We start from the raw sequence: 24,307 nt of genomic DNA, 5'->3' as shown, positions 1-24,307 counted from the left end.
TGAGTTGGACAGTTATAAACAATTAAATAACTCTGAAGGCAACATTAAATGTTGTGATACTTTAAACAGTGAATGGCATAATGGCCTTTATTCTGATTCACTCACAGAGGCAAATTCCTTCTAAAATGGACAAAACCATGTGCACTGCAGGGGGGGGGGGGGGGCGCGCTTATGTGCAGAGAGATTTAGATTTGGCAGAGTAATTTTGTTACTGTGCAGGGAAAATACTGGCTGCTTTATTTCTACACTGCAATTTAGATCTCACTTTGAAGTAAAACCCCACCCAAAATCTACATCTCTCTGCACATGTTACATCAGCCCCCCCTGCAGTGCACATGGTTTTATCCATTTGAGAAGGAATTTGCCTCTTTGAGTAAATCAGAATAAGGGCCAATATGTAGATATACAATTGTATATATTACCATTATGACAACTAGTACAAAACTGCTGGGATCACATTTGAATGTAGTGGCAACTTACATTAATTGAACTATGAACTACAACTATCCTATCAGGATCCAGTAAAGAAATAACAATTTCAGTTGACCAACATCTCTAACAGATGGCCCCATGTCACCCAAGTTTTTCACTGATAATTATCTCAAGGATTGGCCACTGTGTGGTCAACATTAGTTGTGCATCTGTGTTATCATCTACGGATGTATTTTTAAAATGGCTTTATACATTTAACATAAGAAAACATTTACTTTTATGTTAAATACTTTGCTTTGTAAATTTTGTGTCTCTCTTAAGGGGTGTGCACACGGTGCGATTGCGATTACCTTCCTATTTGAACCGTGTGTATGGGACATTACGGCGCATCACCCCCTCCCCCCGGTGTTGGTGACCCAGCGGCGCATCACCCCCGGCATTGGTGACCCGGCGGCGCATCCCCGCCCCCCAGCGGGTCCGCGGTGGGGCACCCCTCCTCCCCCCTCTGCCTGGGGAGCTGCAATGAGTAGCACTGGCCCTGAGTATAAAGGCAGAATGTATTAGTTAATGGCAGCTTATTAGTGGGCCGTTCTTTATCTCATATGAAAAGACATTAGTTGTTAGTACTCATAAAACTTGCCAGTTTAGCCTTGATCATTTCAATTAGCAGAAATTATATGCAATATTAGAGATTTAAATTGTCCAGTTTTTATGTCTGGCCAGACAGTGTAACAGAGGTACCTTACAGATGTCCTCTTCTTCTCAGGTCTACCAGTCGCTGGTGCTGATTAACCTTTTAGAGGCAACTATATCCGGAGTAAACTCATGAGAAGTATGAAATAGTCAGTTTGGACATTTAGGGTATCCCTCTTATGCATTTGCTGAATATAGGATTTATAACCTCTGTTACACTGTCTGGCCAGACATAAAAACTGGACATTTAAAATCTCTAATATTGCATATCATTTCTGCAAATTGAAATTATCAAGGCTAAACCGGCAAGTTTCATGGGTGGGGGAGCAGCATGTCCTCTCTCCCTGGTTCGGCCACCCGTCCAAAACCTGCAGCCTGATTTTTCTCTTTTTATTTTACAAGGACATGGCATGCCCCCTCCCATTGACCATGCCCTCATTTTTACCGAGGACCGGCTGCACTTTTGGCGGCCATGCTCACAGCAACATTGGCACTCAATGGGTTATGGAATATACTGTATATAACATAATTAAAAATGCATGTGCAGTACATGTATTGCAGATATTTGCATGTATGCCCTGATCAGTAGAAGAAACAGGCTCTCAGTCACAACTAGAAGTTGTGTCCAATTCAACATTATTGCATACAGGGTGGACAATGGAAATCTTATACATTAATTCTGTGCCATTGACATTGTTTGTACAGACAGCTTCTCTGGGACGGTCTTACCCTGGTTAATAGATAGCAATATTTCAATGTCCAGGATGGTGATTTCAATAGCCCTATATTCCATCCATGAGCTGCTATATTCAATAAAAGGAACTCTAATATCAGATCAGGATATTGTGTCTGTAAAAAAATAATTTTGAGAATAGTAAATGCTTGGCTGTTATGCTAGATTCAATAGAAAAGAGCCCTGCATATAGTTTTTTGTCCCCCATATACAGTAACTGCAAAAATTCCTTAACCTAATTGCCTGAGGACACAAAATGCATCTCAGTGTTGGCATTAGCGTTGGCCACTCCAGTACTGCCTACTCGTTGCTTGAAGAGGAAAGGAAAAACCTTGTTAAAGGCTTTGCGGAAGTTGGCACCCATAAAGGCATAGACAATGGGGTTAATCGATGAATTGGTGTAGGACATGCAGTGGGCCCAAATCTTAATCTTGTAGGTGTAGTAGTCACGTTTGAATGAGGGACTAAAAGCCTGAAACAGTATGTAGAGTTGGATGGGACCCCAGCAGATAGTGAAGAGCAAGACAATGACAGCCACCATACGTGAAATCTTTGTACGCATCACCTCAGAACGTTCAGCCAGAAGCTGTATCTGGAAGAGAAACATGGGGAAAAACACTTAGAAAAAAAAATACCAAAATAAAAGGCATAGACATAAGACATAAGCTGAAGAGGAAGTTCATTTGGGCATCAGTTTGTTCAGTCTCAAGGTCCTTTGTTCATCAACATTAAAGTTATACTTGCTTGTTCTAATTCAGCTCAGTTTTTGCTTTGTAAAACAGTCAAAAATTATGTAGACAAGAGTCAATTGCTTTGTCAGCTGCAATTACCCAATCATATGGCACTATGGGCCTAATTCTAAGATGTGGTGGAAAAGTGATTCCATCAGGCATTCCATCAGTTGGGAGAAAAGGTGATGTTCATTTATGGCGTGAAGAGGGCAGAAGGGAGGTGAGGTGACACATTCTAAAGGTGACCTTAGTTGCCTCCAGTGTAAGAAAAGGTATGATCCTGTAGTCTTGAGATGGAAATGGTAGAACTGACAAAGGCATTGAATTTGAGGTTTGAAGGAGATTGAGGAGTGAAGAATAACACCAAAACAGCGCACTTGTGGGCTAGAGGAGGATGTGGCACTGCAATTGCTGTTGAGAGATCGGTACCACTGCTGACATCAGCACCCCTCCCTCCCAACGGCAAGGAGCCACCTGCGTATTTCCGCAGCACTCCCAGAAAACGCTGGGGTGCCGCCCACAAATGCCGGCCGGCTGATAATCTTCTTGGGAACAGCCAGCAATGACAAGCAATCGCTGGCTTTTTTTTCACAGGGAGACGTTATACATGCGCACTATGAAACGTGCGCATGTTCGGTCTCCTGATAATCAATCAGGCTGCGAATTCAGCCCGATAATCGATAGGCTCAATTCAGCCTCATTCACTGCACGAATGAGAAGTGAACGGTGCAGAATTGGGCCCAATATGCGGCCTCTCAATTTTCAACATGTCACTTGGACATCTTCACCCAGCATTAATCCTGGGATGGATACGCTCGCAGCACAGATTGCGACACATATTAGTTTAGTTGTCTAACCTGCTGTACGTCAAGCCACCCATAACAATAGATGTGGCTTGTGACATTATAGTGACATGGCTTGCCTCCCCCATTCTATGGCAGGCTGGGAATAAGATGTGGTGATATCATGGAGTGACATCTGGTCTTATTCCGGGGTGGTGCAGAGAAGATCAAAGCAGCCAATGAACACCATGGACCTCGCTGCACTACACTGCACATAGGGATAGCTGAGTGGTTACAAAGCAACTGATTTAGACCTGATTGCTGCTGACTGATTATCTATAGGCTGTGCATGCATGTGCAAGCCTGTCCTGCGATGAAAGCCTGCTACTTCTTAAATCCCTGGCCATTCGCAATGTGATTAACAGGAAGCCAGGGTTTGGGGGTGGCAACCAAAAGTTTTATGGGAGTGCCAGAAAAAACATAGGCGTGCCTTGGGAACATGCAGGCATGCCAAAGCGTTTGGAGGGAGGGGGTGTAAATTTACTGTAGCTCTGGCCTCGATCAGGCTGATTTCATTGCAGCCGCCAAGTAAGTCCAGGACTATGTACAGGCTGCACACATGGTGAGTAAGCTGCAAATGGATATGCAGCTTTTCGCTGGGCTACGACTATCCATTGTCTGGCTTGCAAAGGTGGGACTACACTATAGCGGGGTGGCAGCTAATTAATCACGCAATGATCGCACACCTCTGCTAATTCGCTGTTGTGCAATGAGGTCTGAATCACGCCAAAAGACAACAGGCCTGCCCAGCCTCTACCTCCTCTTTTGTGCTCGGACTTGCTCCCCTTGGGCCTTATTCTAGTTCACTCTTTCTGACAAAATCCTTCTTAGATGGACAAAACCATGTGCACTGCAGGGGAGGCAGATGTAAAATGTGCAGAGAGAATTAGATTTGGGTGAGTTATTTTGTTTCTGTGCAGGGTAAATACTGGCTGCTTTATTTTTACACTGCAATATAGATCTCACTTTGAAGTAAAACCCCACCCAAATCTAACTCTCTCTGCACAAGTTACATCTGCCCCACCTGCAGTGCACATGGTTTTGTCCATCTAAGAGGATTTTGTCAGAAAGAGTGAACTAGAATAAGGCCCTTTGTTCTGTATGAAGCCTAAATCTGTGAGTGGAGGAAACTTATATTTCATGTTTGTGTTTCTGTGGGTTTTGTGGGTTTAAAAAGTGAATGACGGTGTTGCTGAGGGTGTTATTAGTTAATGTAGGGTGTAAGGTGCTGCTGAGGTGTTTTTAGGGAATGAGGGGTGGTGGTGTTAGTGCTGCGTGTGTTATTTTTAAATGAGGGTGTTGGGGGTCCTGCTTGGGGTGGTATAAGGGAAAGAGACGTGTGGGTATTGCTTGGATGTTAGTGAAGGTGGACCTCTGCTAGCATTTTTCTTCTAGCATTGCTAAAATAATTATTAGAAGAATTATTAAGTTAGTTAGAAAAAAGGAGGGGATGGTTTTATCATAGGGACGCCCATGTTCCGGCGCCACCACCGCCCCCGTCCCTTCCTCCCCAGTGCAAATGGCTTGGTGATTGTGAGTGATCCAGAATCAGCCCCTAAGGACTGTGCTACATATATAATTGTAGTTTCCACTGGATGAGCAGGATCTTGCTAGCATGTGGGATAAAAACAATACAGTAGTATGATCATTAGAACTTACATCTTCAGTATTACCCCCATCTTCACAGCCTAACCCTAAGTCCTTCCCCCTAGTGCCTAAACCTAAACCCCTCCTTCCCCGGCCTCAAAGTTTCAGGTCCAAGCACACTTACCTTTGGCATCCTGGCAATCGGGATTTCAGCATCCATCTCCAAGCGGTAGTTTGGAATGGGAAATCCCGACTGCCAGGCATAGGCGAATCTAGAATTATGGTAATGGGTGGGCCCAGATCTAGACATAACAGGAGGGGGACCTTTGCGCGGCAACGCCGCGCGGCAAAAAGGGGGTGTGGTCTAATGGGAAGGAGGCGTGGCATCACAAAAAAGGGTGTGGTATTACACTTTAGACCATACACAGTAATTCCCATTACACATTTTTAGCAAACTCCGTAATACCCATTACACATAAAGCCACACACCGTAATGCCAATTACACATAAGGCCACACACCATAATGCCCATTACACATTGTGCCACACATCATGATGCCCATTACATACTTCTACTTACCTACGTGCTCATTGCTAGGGGGTTCTTGCTTGATGGCACTATAGTACCCATTACATATGATGCTGCACACCATAGTACCAATTACACATGATGCCGCACACCATAGTACCCATTACACATGCTGCCGCGCACCATAGCACCCATTACACATGATGCCGCGCACCATAGTACCCATTACACATGATGCCGCACACCATAGTACCCATTACACATGATGCCGCACACCATAGTACCCATTACACATGATGCCGCACACCATAGTACCCATTACACATGATGCCGCGCACCATAGTACCCGTTAAACATGATGCCGCACACCATAGTACCCATTACACATGATGCCGTACACCATAGTACCCATTACACATGATGCCGTGTACCATAGTACCCATTACACATGATGCTGCACACATAATGCCCCTTTCACATGATGCTGCACACATAATGCCCCTTACACATGATGCTGCACACCGTAATGCCCCTTACACATTAAGCCACACATTATGCATAATGCCCCACATACCGCCACTTGTAGCGTCCCTTAAGCAATGCCCACAAAAGTGACACTTACTGTAAATTTTTATATGAGCCTTCGCTGCTGCTGCAGGGAGAGATGGAGAGCGGTGCAGCTGCTTCTATGGGGAGAGGAGCAGAGCGCAGCGCAGAGCACGCTCCCATTCCCCTCCTGGTGTCCCCTCTAGCCGAGTGGACATTTGAAATATTGTGCACGCTGTTGTTGTGCGTGACGTCGGGGGAACATGCTGGGCGCCGGCACCACATGATTAAAGGGGGGGCGGGCTGAGGTGAAAGCGGGGAGAAGAATTGGAGTGGAAGCTGCAGGGGTGACAGTCATTGACAGCTGGGCAGAGAGCAGGGGGCTGCCCGGCTGTATTCAGAGCACTGCAGGTCACGGCTGTTTGAAATAATACCCCATTAACAACAGAAAATGCAGGGATTTACCCAGGAATATGGTCCCAGGATCATGCAGGGACATTCCGAGGCTGACCCCTTATACACCAGCCTAGTGCCTGCATTTTCTGGTGTGGGGGGGAGAAACAACCACTCCCCTCTCCCTACCCCCCTTTAACCAACCAGCTATATCTTCGGAACCAACTGACCCATTTACATGAGACCAGTATCATATTGAAGAACTTTTGAGTATGCTTCAAATGATTTTGGTCCCGTGAAACTGGGCTGTTTGGTTCCAGAGAAATCTGCCCTCAAAGAACATAAACATGAAATTACATTTAAGAAAAAAAAAAAAAACGGTTTAACCTCAATATCCCTGGAACCAATTAACCCATATGGATCCAGCCTGGTATCAGATTGAAGGCCCAGCGATTTGGGTTCGACTGAGATCAACCTTGAGCTTCTGTGATGGCGAAGCCGTTGAACTGGGTGGGGGTCGGAATTAGCGGGTCCCATGTTATCCTATAGGGAAAACGTTTCAGGTTTGCCTGGCAGTATCTCCGGTTCCCAGGGGGCTAGAGACACGGGGCTGGGCTCATTGGAAAGCCCCAGCCCTCAGCTACAAAATGGGCTAATGGGTGGTCCTGTGCACCCCCGGACCACCCCCTAGATTCGCCTATGCTGCCAGGATATATTCTTTGGGTAACCTGAATGCCGGCATCCTGACTGAAATGGTATTATAAATGCTGTTGCACAGCTTCATCTTTGCAGTACAGAGACTCAGTATATTACAGAGTAAATTGCATTACTTCCCCAACTGCAGTCTGCTGGGAGGTTTCAGCTTTGGGACCAGGGAGCAATGCATGAGCAGACAGTGAAACTGTCATGATGTCTAGACAGAAGGGATATGGGTCACTAGGTCTACAAGCATTAGTTCAACAAGCTTTAGGTCGACATCACTAGGTCGACATGCATTAAGTTCGACATGACTGAAGGTCAACATTCAGGAAGGTCGATATGACTGAATGTCGACATGGGGTAGGTGGACATGCCATTAGGTCAATACAAACATTAGGACACAGTCAAAAGGTCGATATGGGGATTTTCACCTTTTTTTTTAGCCGACATGAGCCAACAGGTGGTATTTCATGCCATACCATCCACTAAGGCATGGTGGTAGAATAAAACAGTGTGCCGAGTGCAGCGGTGCTACCTTTCAGTGTCCATGTCGACTGTGTCAAAATCGGGACAAAAAAAGTGAAAAAAACCACGTCGACCTTTTGACTGTCGACCTAATGCTTGTGTCAACCTAATGACCTGTCGACCTAACCCATTTCAACCTTAATGCATGTTGACCTAGTGATGTCAGTCCAATGATCCATACCCAACGTCACATTTTAAAATTTCACAGGTGATCTGGAAAACACAAAGGGGGAAAATTACTAAAGGAAATTTGTAAAAAAAATAGGTGTATTTGTATCCAGAAATACACTTATTTTTGACATTTACTATCCCGAAAATATGGCAATTCGTATTCGTATTGATGTGCTATCAATACGAACACAAATTGCCGTATTTTCGGGATAGTAAATGTCAAAAATAAGTGTATTTCTGGATACAAATACACCTATTTTTTTTTACAAATTTCCTTAAGTAAATTTCCCCCAAACTGTGTAGGGTCCTGAGGAACGAGGTTAAGAGCCTGTGCAGTACAAATTGGTCTTACAATGAAATCTCCCAAAAACGTATCAGTACAATTGACATGTCTGTTTTACCCTTTGTATTTACTTATTTTTTAAATGTATTCCTATATCATGATTATTCTTATTATTAATGATCATTATTAAATATCTTTAAACTACAAATGTATGCTTTAATTTTCCTCAATATAGCATGCATGTTTTCATAGCTCACAAGCAATTACCTGGTAGCTGTTGTCCACTGGCTCTACAGAAGGCCGCCCCATCTGATAGACCATAGCAGAGTAACAGATGCAAATAGTGAGAAGAGGAAGCAGATACACCACAAGGAAGTTGTAAAGGATGAAAGCTTTTTCATGGGAAACGGATGGGAAAGATTCAATGCAGTACATCTGTGGGCCAAACCAATAGCCCTCTATGAGTTGGTTATAAATGGGGACTGGGATAGATACAATGAAAGAACCTGCAAAGATTAAAAAAAAAAATCACATTAAAAATGATCAAAACTATAAAATAAAGGGTCACAAGAATATTTGTAATTATTATTTATTTATTTAAAGTTTCTTATATAGTGCATATTCCATTGTGCTTTACAATTGGAAACAGAGATAAAACAGACAACGGTAGGGGTAGTAACAAACTGACATAGAGGTAGGAGGGCCCTGCTCACAAGCTTACAATCTATATGGTGACAATTTCATTTCTGAATAAGCTTGAAGACCATTGAAACACTGTTTATTTTAAAATGCCTGAAAAACCTGCATATAAAATATTGAGAATCTTTATGGCAGCTCTGTCCTAGATGGTAACTCACTTAGAGGGAAATGTTTCAAACCTTCTAAAGCAGGCATGTCCAAACTATGGCCCTCCAGCTGTTGTGAAACTACAAGTCCCATCATGCCTTGCCACAGTTTTTCTATTTGGGAACTCTAAAACTATGGCAAAGCATGTTGGGATGTGTAGTTTCACAACAGCTGGAGGGCCACAGTTTGGCCATGCCTGTTCTAAAGGATGGGGAAGTTACCAAGTGGAGATGTTGTATATACTCTAGTAACCAATTGACTTCTAGCTAGCATTTATCAACTTCAATCTATAAAATGAAAGATAAAGGCTAATAGAACTGTTTTGGGAAGCATGTTTGGAGAACCATGCAGACATCAGTCGAGATCTGTGCAGTGCTTCTGTCTGCAAAAGTAAAAGAGAGTTAAAAGCATAACTCCCTCTCCTAAGCATAACTCTTTGAGCCTAGGCTGGTTCCATTAACATTGGGGGAAAAGGACGTATTGGTCCCCCGTATATTTTGAACCAGCATGTCTCCACAAGTCAGTAAGGCAATGCTAAAGATGGTGGACAGGTTTATACAGGTCCCTCTGGCCATAGTATTAACCCCTAAATAATCAGTCCTGACCAGGGTCCCTGGGGACCCCCAATAAAAGGGACCTACCCTCAGACCATGCCCAGCACCCCATGGCAGTGGGTGCCGAGTGCAAGCAAAACTACTTTGATTATCATCTACTACCTAACTAGCCCCATGATCATTGTGGAAGTTTTATTGGTATTGAAATTATTTGATTTGAATTATGTCTTGCTTACTGGCAGGTTATTAGTGCTTATGTTGAAATTATTGTTATTGAAATGAGATGTACCTTTTTCTAGCATTTATTATTATTCTGTATATTTGGAGAGAAGTCCCATCAAGACTGTGTCTGTTATTTAAGTCCACCTTGCATGTAACTTACATTTTCAGTCAACATCAACATTACACCTGACTCAGAATCAGGCATGTGGTTTTCTGGGCATATTATTTAAAAAAATTCTTGGCTATTTTCTTTTGCAGCTAATAATAATGAATATTATATCTGCTGGACTGTGGAGGTTTTTTCCATTAAACTACAGCTACCATAATAGCAAATACATTTTTAATTGTAAAATAAATGTTTGTGTGTATATGTATGTTGGCCTGCAGTGCTGGAGCAGGGTAATATGTCACATTTTGCTGGCTCCACCCCTGATCATGTGACATTATGATGTGAAATTGAGGTGTTGGTCTACCGGCACCAGGAAACAGAATACACTCTGCATCCATAGGCCACTCTGGGCAGCTCTGCAGCAATGCTACTGAATATAGGGTGCTGCACATTAGGCTTTAGCACCACTCACACACATTTTGGGTGTATGTAATCAAGTACAAAATGATTGGGAGTGTCCAAAAATGAATAAAGAATTGCTTGCACAGACATGGGGCCTGATTCAGACCTGATTTGTTGCTGTGCGACTAATCATTGATAGACTGCGCATGCATACGGTTCTCAGTATGCATGCGCGAGACATGTGATAAAAACATTCTACTTTTTTAATTGCTGACCTTTTGCAAATATGATGGACAGGAAGCCGATGTTTGGGGGTGGCACAGGTATGCCTAAGTAAAAAAAGCAGGCATGCTATCACGGCCGAAGGGTTTTGAGGACCCACCTCAGGTTCTTGTTCAGGCGAGACTTGTGCTGGACGCCCTTGGAACTTAGCAGGTTGGATGTAGGATCTCTGCATATATTTGGGCAATGGGTTTTAGCAAATACTCCGAAGCGAGGGCGCGGAGTCTAACTGCCCAGCGGTCTTCTCCAGGGACCCCCGCAAGGAGGTTTGGTTTTCGCTGCGTCTGGACAGCAGGTCGCGGCCCCTCACTCGTAGCACCCATGGGTGTCCGGGGTGAAGCGGACAGAATGAGCCGCTATGGTTGGGTATAGGAAGACGAGGGAGGAGGTCGCAGGAAAGAACCGGAATGATTGAAGCAGTAAACTGGATAGTGGATGACAGGAACCGGAGAAATGCTGACGGAGGAACTGACGACTTGACCGGAGTAATCACTGTAACTGAAACAGGCTCACTTGGCTTGAAGAATAAACGACAACTGAAAAGGCCAACTTAGCTCAAAGTAAATACTGACGACTTGTCCAAAAGGGAAAGACTGTAACTGAAAAACTGCAGACTCGGCTACTGGAAGTGACGACGGGATTGAATGATCAGGAGTACGGAGAAGGACAGACTATACGGAACTCAGGAGCAGGGATAGGATCAGGACTTGGAGCAGGAGAGCTGGATCCGACAGGAGAGCAGGGTCAGCAGTACCAGACACTACCACTGGAGCCTGCTGCAGAGCAATGCTGACAGCTGAAGAGTTGTTCCAGCACTGAGGCTAAGAGCCTCCTGGAACTTATACCCTAGCCCCGGCCCCTGGTGGCGGAAGGTGATAAATGCAGGTCCCAGGATGCCGGTCACGTGACCCGGCCAACATGGCGGCGCCCAGCCGCGGGAGCCGGCGTCTGTGCCGCCGCCGGACCCGCTGCCGGACCAGGAGCCCCCAGAGCTACCCGCCGCCCGCATGCAGCCAGCCCTGCACCATCGCGGCGCCAGGCGCCCAAATGTTTTATGATAGGGTGTGTGACATCAGCTCTGGCCTCGATCAGGCTGATGTCATCGCAGCTGCCAAGCCCAGGGCCACACAAGGACTGCACACAGTGGTGAAATCAATTGATGGTGAGCAGTTTGTGAATGAATATGCAGCTTTTCGCTGGGTTGCAACAACTTTCCTACCCATTTGCAGGCTTGCAAAGGGAGGAATACGGGGGGGGGGGCACAGCTAACTGTTTGCACGGTGATTGCACGGGATGCAGTTTAAATCCCGGAGGTCGGGATCTCTGCGTTCAGAATCCCGACGCCGGAATATCGACCGCCGAAATCCCGACAGTTTCTCTCTCCGTGGGTGTCCACGACACCCCTGGAGGGAGAATAAATTAGCGTGCTGAGCGTAGTGAGGCACCGAGCCCGCTGCGTGGCGAGCGCAGTGAGCCCGCAAGGGGGGGTGATCCACGTCCCCCCTTGTCGGGATTCCGGCGTCGGGATTTTGAACGCCGGGATCCCGACCGCCGGGATTTCATACTGAATCCGATTGCACAGCACTTCTAATTCGCTGCTGTGCAATCAGGTCTGAATCAGGCCCATGGTAAGTGGCAGCACAAATGTTGGTGGTACTCATGCATCCACTGAAATGGCTCCTCTACATCTGCTACTACTGATGCAGAGCTGCAGGCTCTTGCTGTAAATTAAGTAAAAAGTAAAGTAAACATTTATTTTTATAAAATTAAATCTATCAAAAAGGCCTCAGAAATAATTAAGAGTATAGAGAAAACATAATACATGCACTTGTTGAACTCATTGTAATCAGTCCATATTTTGTAGCTTTAACATGCTGCTGGCACAAACATTAGCTAAACATTTGGAAATGGTAATTGCGTTCCAATTGGAGACTACCAAATAAATTCCTAATTACTTGCTTAACATTTACTTTCTTTTTTTAGTATCATTTACTAAGCTGAATATGGCTGATAAGTATTTACTAAAGCCAAAGAACAGATCTCTAATTGAAGTACTGAAGTGGACAATGACAGTTCCGTGCTCATTATAAGGAATTGTTCAAGTTCATCAGCTGTATATTCATATCCATAGTCAGGTCCGGCTCCCATAAGCCCTACCATTATGCCTCATTATTTGGCTTAAAGAGCCCTTGAAAATAGAATTGCACAGAAAGTCAATTTAAAAAAAGGAGAAGAAGAGGGAGTTTGGGATGAGATGAGATCAGTTATTGATGAAACCGTACAGAACAACACAATTGGAGAACTACACTAGGTCATTACCTCAGTAAACCCCTTTAATACATGTTTATTGCCTCCATAGTGTGTTAGTTCTCTATGTTTTATTTGCTACACCGCCGTATTATATGTAACCAAACCTTTTTATTTTATGAAAAAAGGTGCCAGTACCCAGGTAAGGGTGCAGGAACTCACTTAGGGGCATATGCATCAATGCTTGGAGAGGTAGATAAAACAACCAATCAGTTCCTAACTGTTATGTTATAGGCTGTGTTAAAAATGGCAGTTAGGTGCAGTTGCTTGGTAATTTGGTCCTCTCCATTCTAAGGCAGAGAATGAGATACATCTCTAAAAGAGGACAAAAGGTTATACATATGACTAACATTGGATAGAATATATTGGATAATATGTAGAATCTGATTTGAAGGTTTGCTACATCTCCCCCTTAAAATTATAAGTTGATTCAAGATGGATAGTGCATTCCACGCTCTGGATAATAATAATAATAAGAATAATCATAAGATTAATAATACTATTTCTATTGCACATTTTCCCCAATAGTGCTCAAACTTTACATTTGCTTTTACAGCGCAAAGTACAAAACAATTTTAACAGTGGATATTAATGTAAAGCGGGTGTAAGCAGAAAAGTCATGAGTCTGTTTTTGGAGGATTCTAGAATGGAGACCTCTTGATCTGTGCTGAATAGTGCGTTCCATATAGTCGGAGCTCCAAAGCTAAAAGCTCGACCCCCAGATAAATTGAGGGTGATTCTATATGCTGCTAATAGTGCTTCATATATATAGATTGCAGTAATTGAAGTGGACAGTAAGCAATCAAAAACTGCTTCAGGTACTGCTTTTATGAGCCCTGGTCATGTAGGGCTTTGATGATCAGTAAGCCAATGGATTCACCACATTACAGTCAGTGAAGGGAGTGAGTGTTTCCAAAATGTTTTTTACTGATAATAGCTTTCTGTTTCTGGAACTAGTTAGAAGAAAAATTAGTGAAAAAAGTACCATCACAAAATAGGGAGAGCTTGGAAAAATAGGATGAGAACGCCTCTTCCCTGCATTTCTCCATTTCTGCAGGTACAGTATGAAGTTACAGTACACAATGCAAGCCAGATATGGCATTATATTTCTCAAAAAAGATAAGGGCTCTAAACCTTTTAATTAGCATTTTTTAAGTCAGATCACATTTCCCATACTTATAATGAATTGTAAAGATACCCACAGAGGGCACTGTGATAAGAACGCTGTAATAAGAACGCTAGCTTCAGATCACTGTGATATGGGTTCACTGCGATGTGCCTGCCGATGTGCACACAGGCTGATCACGGTCTTAAAAAAAAATCAAACTCACCTAACCAGGAACCGGTGATCGGTGCTCCGAAGCGGGCTACCGGTCATTGTGGCTCATTGCTGCTCTTGTGAATGCTGGTGCAGTAAAGTCATGCGGCAAACTGCTACCTGATTGACCAAATATTATTATTTCCCTCTGCAACAATATTGAACCAGCACTGAATTTCAGTCATGAATGTGTAAATCGCAGGGTGCAATTTTTTAGTCTGTGATTTTTTTTTTTGTCAAAAATAGCCAAAATTGCATGTTTACCACAAATCGCATATGTAATAGTGTGCGGTTTGCTGCAAAAATTGCACGTTTTGCCGTGACCCCAAAAAATCGCACTTTCAAAATCACATCCAAATGTTTTCTCATCTTTGAGATCTGTGCATGGTTCTGTTTGTAAAAGTGTTTAAAAGTAAAAGAGTAAAAAAACTAAACGGCAGCACTCCGAGGTCTTTGAGATGGTCCCGGTTTCACAAATATGGGGGAACAAAGTGTTGGGGTCCCCTCCGTATTTAAGAAACCAGCACCAGGTATTATCGTATGAGGGAACCAAAGGAAATTCTACATGTATTGCATGTTTAATGGTCTTGTGACATGCAGCAAAGACGGGTCACACGTCCATGGGCGCGGCCGGCTGTTATGTTTCCCTCTGGTTCCCAGCGGCAGGCGTGATTGGTTGTGGGCAAATGCGTGATTGGGCCATGTCAGAGTTTTTCCTCCCTCTCTACCCTGTCAGCCAATGGCAGCCGCCTTTAGTGTACTTAGGGGATCTGCCTAGGCTGATTTGGGTCAGTACAAAGAGTCTTTTGAGCCGTGGAGTTCTTTGGGAAGACTTCTGACTTTTCTAGTGCTTGTTGCTACTCTCAGCCTCTACCTGCCTGTCATCTCTATCAGGACTCATATCCCTTGCGGCTCACAGCCTAACCCAGTCCTCTCTCTGGTCCTGTCTCACAGCTCCCATTAGACCTTACATAAACATTATTTTTCTGGATATCAACCCTAATCCTCTTCTCCATCCATCATCATCCTCATAGCCTCTCTCATCCACAGCTTTCATAAAGTCATCACCCAAAATCTTTATGCAATGACTTGCTTCATTTAAGTTATACCAGTGACTCTTGCCTCAAAGAAGCATTTGAGTATCCCCTGTTTGTTTTCCATTTATGAAAAAATCTTTTATTAAACCTGCTCGCTTTAACTCTTCAGCTTCTGGTCAGTCTGCAGTTCCTGAGCACCACACGACTCCATGAAATCCCTTAGCTGTGACACGTCTCCCAGCACACTGATATCACATCTGTTCCCATCTGTATTCTCACAACCATTAGTGTTCATCTACTCTCTGCCATTGTTAATAGTCATGCACTGACATACTTATATAGCATTTTTTACAGAGATTACATACATTGGATGAAAATAAGTTGTTTCTTTTATTTGTAACAGGTACACAGCATACAGGCTTGACAATTTACAAGTCACAGCATAGCAGGTTTCCAGCAGGCATTACACAGGCTTTATAATGTGGGTGCAACAATACAGAGGTCCTTAGCATAGTTCCCACACTCCAAGCGTATTGCCAGACACTTAAGCCCCGTACACACGGGGGAGATATATTGCTCAGCAATATATTGCTAGCAATACATTGCTGAGCAATATATTGCTCAGTGTCTCCTTTTAATCAGCGACCAGAGATGGTCGCTGATGAAGGGGAACCTCTGCCGGGGGAGCCGCAGTGGTAATCAGCTGGTTGCAGGAGCAAGGTCCTGCAACGAGCGATTAGAATGGGGCTGAAAACGTGAGCGCGCACCCGGCGATTTATCGCCGGGGCACACTCCCATCACTGGCAATATGGTCGCCAGCGACCATATTTCCAGCTATTTCAGCCCCTATCGCCTCTGTGTGTACACAGCTTAACTGGCATTGGGAACCATGACCCTCTGCTCTGAACAGACATTTAACAGTAAATCACAGGTGTTGTTAATTAGCCAAACAATTCACATCACATCTTAGGATAACCTGGACTGGATCTAATCAGTCCTGCTGCTGCTCTAAATCCTGATCATATTGTTCCACATTAAGTTCCTGTGGAACTATGCTGTCCCTGCAACACTATCAAAGGCGTTGTACAAAGCTTCTTCCAAGAAAAATTGTGTGGCATACTTTCTTTAACATCCAAATTACATGTCTTCAGTCTACACCCATACACTGCGGTGGGACCTGTGGGTGTTAAGCCTAGGTGCAAAACATTATTTGGGCCCTTCTCCTCCACCCCACCCAAGTTCAAAATATGTAACACGGCATTGGGTGACAGGGAAAGGCAGAGGGTGACAGGGAGAGGTAGAGTGAGACAGGGATAAACAGTGGGTGACAGGGAGAGGCAGTGGGCCCCTTAGTCCTCAGGGGCCCCAGGACACCACTGCACCTGCTGCACCAATGGTACTTATGCCTCTGCCGAAACATGCATGCACTTAGTATAGGAGAATGCGGCAAGTGTTTCAGTTGCCAATCCTGTTTCCTCTCACAAATTCTTCTTGATTGTCAATCACTTTAGGAATAAATCCTCACTGCAAACACTGGTTCAAGACCATTGCAGCACATGAACAGTGTGATTTATACACAGGCGCAGTGTGACTTATACATATGCGCAGCGGGACAAACAAAATTGCTCAATTCATGAATCAGGCTCTAAGAATTTTCTCTCAGCTCACTTAGACATGCAAAAAGTTACTGCAATAGGTGTAATTACAGATTAGTCTAATAGACTTTATTCTACAGAAAATTACCTGTGTCATAAATATGTTTTTACTGAAATAATCACTGCAACAAGTGTGGTTCCACATTATGCAAATAATGTCTTTCAGTTTACTCACGCTCTGAAAAGCCTTTATTCATTCAAATATCTCTGACATTTTTTGAGTATTGATTTTTTTATATCGATACTAAAATGTATGTTTTATAAAAAACGACCTTTAAAGACCATTTGAGGAGCTTTTAAGAGTCAATCTCTATTTGCAATTCTGATTTCTGCCTTCTAAAAGTCTAATGATAAGTAATCTTCATATTTATTTTTGTCACGTTTGTTTCCATGTTTTCAGTGTGTTTATTCTTTTCAGTATATTCGGGAGTGCGGCCAGCTATTTAAATGTGTATTTTTCTAACATCCATTTTTCCAACAGTTTATTGCAAAAGACAAAAATCATGTTGTATCTTTCTTTCCATTACAAAAAGTGTTACAAAGGTGTTCGTGTGCATCCACCTTGGAAGGTTCAAATGAAAACCATTCAGTTCCAGGAAAATAGTACAGCAAAAGTGAGTAATAAACCCTAAGTGGTGCACTCCAGAATAAAACAATAATTATACCAAACAAGAACAGAAGGGAACAGCATTTTGGTTTGAGACACTCAAATATAAGAAATGTATCCTCAGTGTAAGAGCTGCCAATTTCTATACGTACTGAGAACTCCTGAAAACAGGATGGGGCTTAATCTCACTCTTAACTTAAAAGATTCTTTATGCTTAATAAAATATTCTACATTAGTGAAGGGACCCAGGCAGAGGCAGAACTACCACTGGAACAGCAGGTTCAGTGCATTGGGGCCCCTGAGGACTAAGGGGGCCGCTTCTGCCTCTTTCACACTCTGCTTTCCCCTGCCTCTCCCTGTAACCCTCTACCTCTCCCTGTCACCCACTGCCATCCGTGTTGCATATTGTGAACTTGGGTTGGGCTGGAGGAGGGGCCCAAATACATTTTGGGGTACTTGTTTCCTAGCACGGCGCCTGCGATTTTGATTGTATCTATCGGGTCCATAAAAATTGCGTCGATCGCATCACATGCAACCAAATCACATGCGATGCAATCAATGGGATTTTTACATCGGAACCAATGTAAAATGGTCCCTGAGACCCGATTTTACATTGGGCCCAATGTTAAATGCCCCCCAGACCCCAATTTTCATTGTATACCCACCCTGATGGGTCAAATGCCCCCCCATTGTTAACGCCACCCCACGATGAACACCAACCCGAAGCATGACGAGCGCAGCGGTACGCGTCCTCCGACCTTTTCATACCCCACGGGCGCCGTGCTAGGAAACAAGTACCCATTTTTGCACCTGGGCCCATAACCCACAAGTTCGGCCATTGGACCCAGGTCATTTCAGTGTCTGTGGTCTGTTTCGTCCCTCTCAGTCCCCCCTCCCTGTTCCACTAAGCTCCCTGCTTTGGCGAGTCCCCACTGTGTAGTAACACCCATCCTGCACAGTCCTACACCCCACCGCCCCCATACTTACCATGTTCATGGCGGCTCATTATGCCACCTGTCTTGGTTCCCTCTAGACCAAGGGTGGGCAGATCCAGATGTTGATGAACTACACATCCCAGCATGCCTTGCGTCAGATTCAGCATATATTTAAATAGCTAAACTAAGGCAAGGCATTCTGGGATGTGTAGTTAATCAACAGCCAGAGGGCCACTTATTGCCCACCCCTGTTCTAGACTAAGGTTTGTTCTGACACACTAGCAGTGGGGATCGCACATGTTGGACATACTGTATGACAAATCTTACACAATTATTATTTACAGTAGATTTTTTATCATGCCCTAATTATTAAGCAAAAACAATGTAAGTGAAAAGAATATATTCAAATAAAGATTAAAATGTGTTTGTTGTCTCTTATTTAATGTGGGGCATATTCAATTAGCCACCATTTCTGCAGTGCAAATTCCCATATTAAATATCTGTGCATATATTTGTACCAATAAATAAAAACAAACAGTGCACTTTCCAACTTTCTGTTGGCATGTAGAGAGTCATCTGCATGAGCCTTGTTAATAGGGGTTATGGAGTAATGAGAAATGCAGTGCACGTGAGCCACGTCCGTGGTTTTTATTACTAAGGGTCATACCCAACGCTCCATGTTCCCAGACCTTCCCATGCATCTATTCACTCCCAACTCCCCCCCACCTCCAGGGCAGGACACTGCTGCCTGTTAGTTAGTGGGATAGCAGGAGAGTGCCCGACCATCAGGACTGTGCCACCATAATTAGGACAGTTGGGAGGGATGGACTAGCTTTCACAATTCAATTAGAAACAACAAGGAACAGACATAAGTCTGATGTCACACATTAACTCTGCAGTGCGCACATTATGTGAGGCACATGCAAAAATGGGGAATTCATCATCCTCAACCAGCCATAAGGACAGTGCAGAAAGTTGTTAGTGACCATAAGCAAAGTATTGGCGTTTCAAATGGATGATTTTTTTTTAGTTGCGGACAGCAAGTGTTTTTCAGAACACAAGAATATTTACAGTACTTTGGGGTACATTAAAATGTCGGTATTGTAATTTCTAACTGTTTTTGAAAAACATATCCATTTGCAAATTCAAAAACCCCTTTCCAATAAATATAGCATCTTATACATGCACCATATAATTAACCACATTGTTTAATTTTTTTGTAGAAATTGCATGAAATATTCTGTCTTTATTGGGCAAATCTTAATATTTAAAACACATTTCATAGTTATCACGTAGTCTGGAGGAGCAAACTAAAAGCTGTTATTCCTCCCACTAAAACCCATGTTATTATTATATTTATTTTTGTTTTGTTGTTGGGGCATTGGGAGAATATTTTAATAAACAGCACCCCCTCACCGTGCACCCATGGACTGTGGATGTTTCTCTATGTTGTAGGTGGGGTCTATTGACGAGATCATTCAGCTCTGCCTCCTATAGTGCTCTGCAGTGTAATTGAAAAAGCTGGTGTTTAGCCCAGTGAAACGCGTTGGTGTTTTCTCCTGATCCCTGATCACCACTACTGGACCTACCTGCTCATTGTTCTAACCACTTGGATCCTACAAATCATTGGTTGTCCTCCGGCTAAATCTCCCTGGAACATTTGGATATCCTGCACTGGAACAACCTCTCGCCACCTATCAGGATTTCTGATTCCCTTACCTCCTTCAAGCGCTCCCTCAAAACCCACTTTTTTCGACTAGTCTATCCCTCCTCCTAACCTCTTTTTCCTCCTATCCGGCCTCCGTTCCCATCCATTCCTACTTATCCTATTGTTTTTCGTTCGTCCACCCACCTCCTTTTAGTATGTTAACTCTTATGAGTAGGGCCCTCCTTCCTCACGTACTCACCCTACCTCTTTACCTTACCTGTGCTCCTGTCCTATTCTTCTCTTCCTCTACTTCATCTTCAGTCTCCTCGACAATTTCGACACCTACTTCTGAACTGATGCTGATTTTAGTTCTACCAGCTATACCCCTATTTATGCTGTATTTTATCAACACACCCTGTATGTTACCTTGTAATTTGTTTGCTATGTACGGCGCTACGGACACTTTGTGGCGCCTTATAAATAAACGTAATACTACTACTACTCTGCCTCCTATAGTGCTCTGCATTGTCCTTGAAAAAGCTGGCGTTTAGCCCAGTGAAATGCGTTGGTTTTTTCTCCTGATCCCTGACCACCACTACTGGACCTACCTGCTCATTGTTCTAACCACTTGGACCACTTGGATCCTACAAATCATTTGTTGTCCTCCGGCTAAATCCCCCTGGAACATTTGGATATTGTCTGCTTTGAGGTGGTAGGTGGGCTACAAACAACAAGCCACTCCCTCAGGCAGCCCCCAGGACATTGCACTGTGAGGTTGAAGATGGACTGCAGCCATACATCAGCCTCTCACTCGTACAGTATTCAGGATCATTGCCGTGTGGATCCCATCCAAGATTGAGACTATTGCCTAACGTGGACAGTGCAGGTTACAATTGGTTCATTACTATTTATTATGTATAGGATCAGGAGACCCTTGCTGCTATTGCCAATAGGTGTTTATTGTTAATCATGTTTTATTAAAATTTATTTTCAAACTGCCCTTGATTCACCCACTCTATCATTTGAGCGCTGCTATTAATTCTTTGTTCTTTTTGTGCTCTGCAGTGTCTCCTCTTAGGAATTCTCCCAGAGAGGAGACTAACAAAGTAGGTAGGTATGGTGCAGATACATTTATTGATTTCATATGCAGGAAAAGTGTTAGGGCAGGCCCCCCATCTCCCCAATCTAAATCTCTCTGCATCTTTTAAATCTGCCCCATCTGCAGTGCAACATGGTTTTGCCAAAGTGCAACTTTTTTTTCTTTTTACTTTCTCAGATTTGAAATAGTTTAGAACTTACTGAATTTAAGTTTTCCATCACCAGACATGAATACTTTCCCCTCTTTTATAAAAAGAAATAAGAAGTGTTGTTAGTTACCTATCCATATTCCTAGACTCACTGCGACAGCAACACGGGGAGTCCTTTGACGCAGGGAGCGTAACGGGAACACTGTCACATACCAGCGATCCACACTCATAGCAGTCAGGGTCACACAGGTAGCTTGCACTGATACCTGAAACATTAAAGCAAGTATATATATGAGAGTGGAAAAAAGAAGTCTTTAAATAAGAAGGCAATTTCTATCCACTTTCATCACAGAGTTCATGTACTTTGGGGTTTTCTAGCTGTTATTCTTTGTTAGAGCACTTCACAGCAAGTGAACAGTGCAGGAAAGTGCAGCCAGTAAATGGATTGTACTAACTAAAGACTTTCCGAGTGGAGGTGCAGAGTGATACCATTCTACTCCTATTGTATTGTCACAGAAGGAAGCTAAAAGGCAGAAATTAAATTTTTGCCATAGCAGTAGTAATATTAATAATAATAATAAATCTTTATAATGTACTGTGTTCATGAAACAATTTGGGATATCAATATTATGAAATACAATTTATGACCACACAGAGCTAAGAACATTTATGAAAACTAGCCAACTGGGAAAGGAAAGGCGTTTATGCCCATAGTAATCAATGTGTCTGTTTTATCATTGTTTTCCTCTTAGCATATGTGTAGAATGGTCTTTGTGTAAATCACCAAGGAACACAAGAGAATCGCAGAAGCGTATCTTTAGTAGCTGCAATCGGGTTGAACATTGGCTGCAGGGGTACTTCCTGAATCACGGCCCCGAATCAGACCTGATCACACAGCTGCAAATTGGTACTATGGAAGATTATCGATACACTGCGCATGCGTACGGATCACAGTAAAGCCATGCTGTGATGAAATCCTGCTACTATTGCTAATGGTATGCTGTCAGCAAGGTGATTGACAGGCAGTAGGAAGTCTGTGGGTGGAATCGCGCAGTTTACTGGGAGTGCTAAGAAAATTTGCAAGCGTGCCAGAAAAAACTCTGGGAGTGTCCATCAAACCGCTAGGTGTGCCTGAGCTTTTTAGGGGAGGGTGTGTGACGTCAACTCCCGCTCGAATATGCCTTTTCCATTGCACCTCCGAGTAAGTTTCTGGCTACTCTAGTGCCCAGTGTGACAATAGTTTGATGGTTAGCCTGTTACGATGGGTTTTGAACATATTCCGATGGCTGTGGGTAGGATGTGTAGCAATACACTTCCATTCGCACAGCGATCCCATTAATTTGCAAGTCAGGATTTCACTCAAGCGTGGCAGCGTCTTAACTGAACGCTGGCGCCAAATTTGCAGCTGAGCAATCAGGTTTGAATTGGGCCCAACAAAGATGGCAGTCACATACAGTAGCTACCTACATCCACATTAAAGCAACACAGCATACATCTATAGTATTTTATTTAATATGATTGAAAATGCAAATAGCAAAATAGTAAAACATTATTCACATGAACATAATAAACAATACATGTGTTTATTTAAATAACTATTCTCTTTTTGATGTACTGTAATAGGTATTTTTATTGTATTGTATTTATTTTTGGAGTTACTGTATAATTAATTCATAAGCACAGTCTATTGATGTATGTTAACTTGATGGGCAGTATTCAAAGCCTCAGATTTGCCGTATTTTACTGCAAATCTGGCAATTCTCCAGGGTAACGGCAAATTTTCTCTCATAAAAATCAATCCGCCCTATTCAATGGAGACAATTCGCTGAAAATGAACAGCAAATATCTGTTGATTTGCCGTGTGCGATTCACCACAATTCGCCGTGGTTTTTAATGGGGTTTTTAGTCAAATTCGCCGAGAGTGTATTCAATGCTCAAATGGAGAACTGCTTTCTCAAGTGATTTTTGCCATGTTTCACCATTTTGCATTCGTCATCTTTTTTAGGTGAACTGGAATGTGATCTTTTAAAATAGAGGTTTTTTTTTAGGGTGTCAAAAAATCATATATTTTTTCTGTGAAGGGGCATGCTATTTTTATTCATGTGCTTGGAGCACATGAATATATATTTAATTATTATTATTTTTAAAAATTTTTTTTTTTTTTACACATTCGCCAGCAGGGGGCTGGGAGCCGCTCATTAATATTCATATATTCACTGCACTCTGGTCCCGATCATTACATATGCAGGATCAGGACCAGTGAGTACAGCGGCTACTATCCCAGTCCCCTGCCAGCTCTCGGGAGGCTCTCCCTATGTCCCCTTAAGCCCTCCTTCTCCCCAACAAAAATTCAGGGGCAGGCAGGGAGGCTTACATCTCCCTGCGGCATTCACCTCAGGGGTTCAAATTCACCAGCAGGGGCAGCGAGCCCCTGCTGCATTGAATAGGGTGACAGGGAGGGCTGGCAGCGAATGCTGCAGCTCTCCGGAACCCTGCGAATGTGCAGCAAATGCTAAACAGGATTCTAGTTTCCAACAGTGAACTACTTTGTCAATTATCCTATATTTACTGTTATCACTAACTGTGGATGATATGTTATGATGTTTACTGGTTACTGCCAAATTGCTCTTTTACATGACTCATCACATACTCCTTATATTTTATTGTCCTGATTGCCTTTTTCATTGGAAATTACATCACTGTGCAAGTATTCATATCTATTGTGCAATTACTGTCATACAGTGCCTTAATAAAAAAAACTTTTTGGAATAAACAATACATGAATAGTAAATATTAGTTACAGCAGTGAAATCTCTTCAAACTTTAGGACCACCCATTGTAAGCGTTTCTGCTGAAACACTGCTTTACTTGGGTCTCATTCTCATTGCCATGAGTATTTTAAGAGTATTGGAAGTTTTGTTTAACATGGGGCACAATGCAACTAAAATGTGCTTTTCTGCAGATAGACAACAAA

General features: G+C 43.2%; 1 protein-coding gene across 1 annotated transcript in view; it reads right to left on the bottom strand.

Annotated features, from left to right (window-relative positions):
- Positions 1-1,138: 1,138 nt before the first annotated feature.
- Positions 1,139-24,307, bottom strand: part of KISS1R (KISS1 receptor) — a 154,630-nt gene continuing 131,461 nt past the window's right edge. The window contains exons 3-5 of the mRNA XM_083158301.1: positions 21,464-21,599; positions 8,432-8,670; positions 1,139-2,450 (exon numbers count right to left, since the gene is read on the bottom strand). Coding sequence (XP_083014427.1) covers positions 2,094-2,450; positions 8,432-8,670; positions 21,464-21,599 — 732 coding nt within the window. The 3' untranslated portion in view covers positions 1,139-2,093. The remainder of the gene's footprint in view (positions 2,451-8,431; positions 8,671-21,463; positions 21,600-24,307) is intronic.

Source organism: Crinia signifera, chromosome 1 (assembly GCF_055691185.1).
Source record: "Crinia signifera chromosome 1, ASM5569118v1, whole genome shotgun sequence".
NCBI classification, from domain to species: Eukaryota; Metazoa; Chordata; class Amphibia; order Anura; family Myobatrachidae; genus Crinia; species Crinia signifera.
The sequence above is the reverse complement of the archived record's forward strand: the minus strand, read 5'-3'. Positions and strand labels throughout refer to the sequence as shown.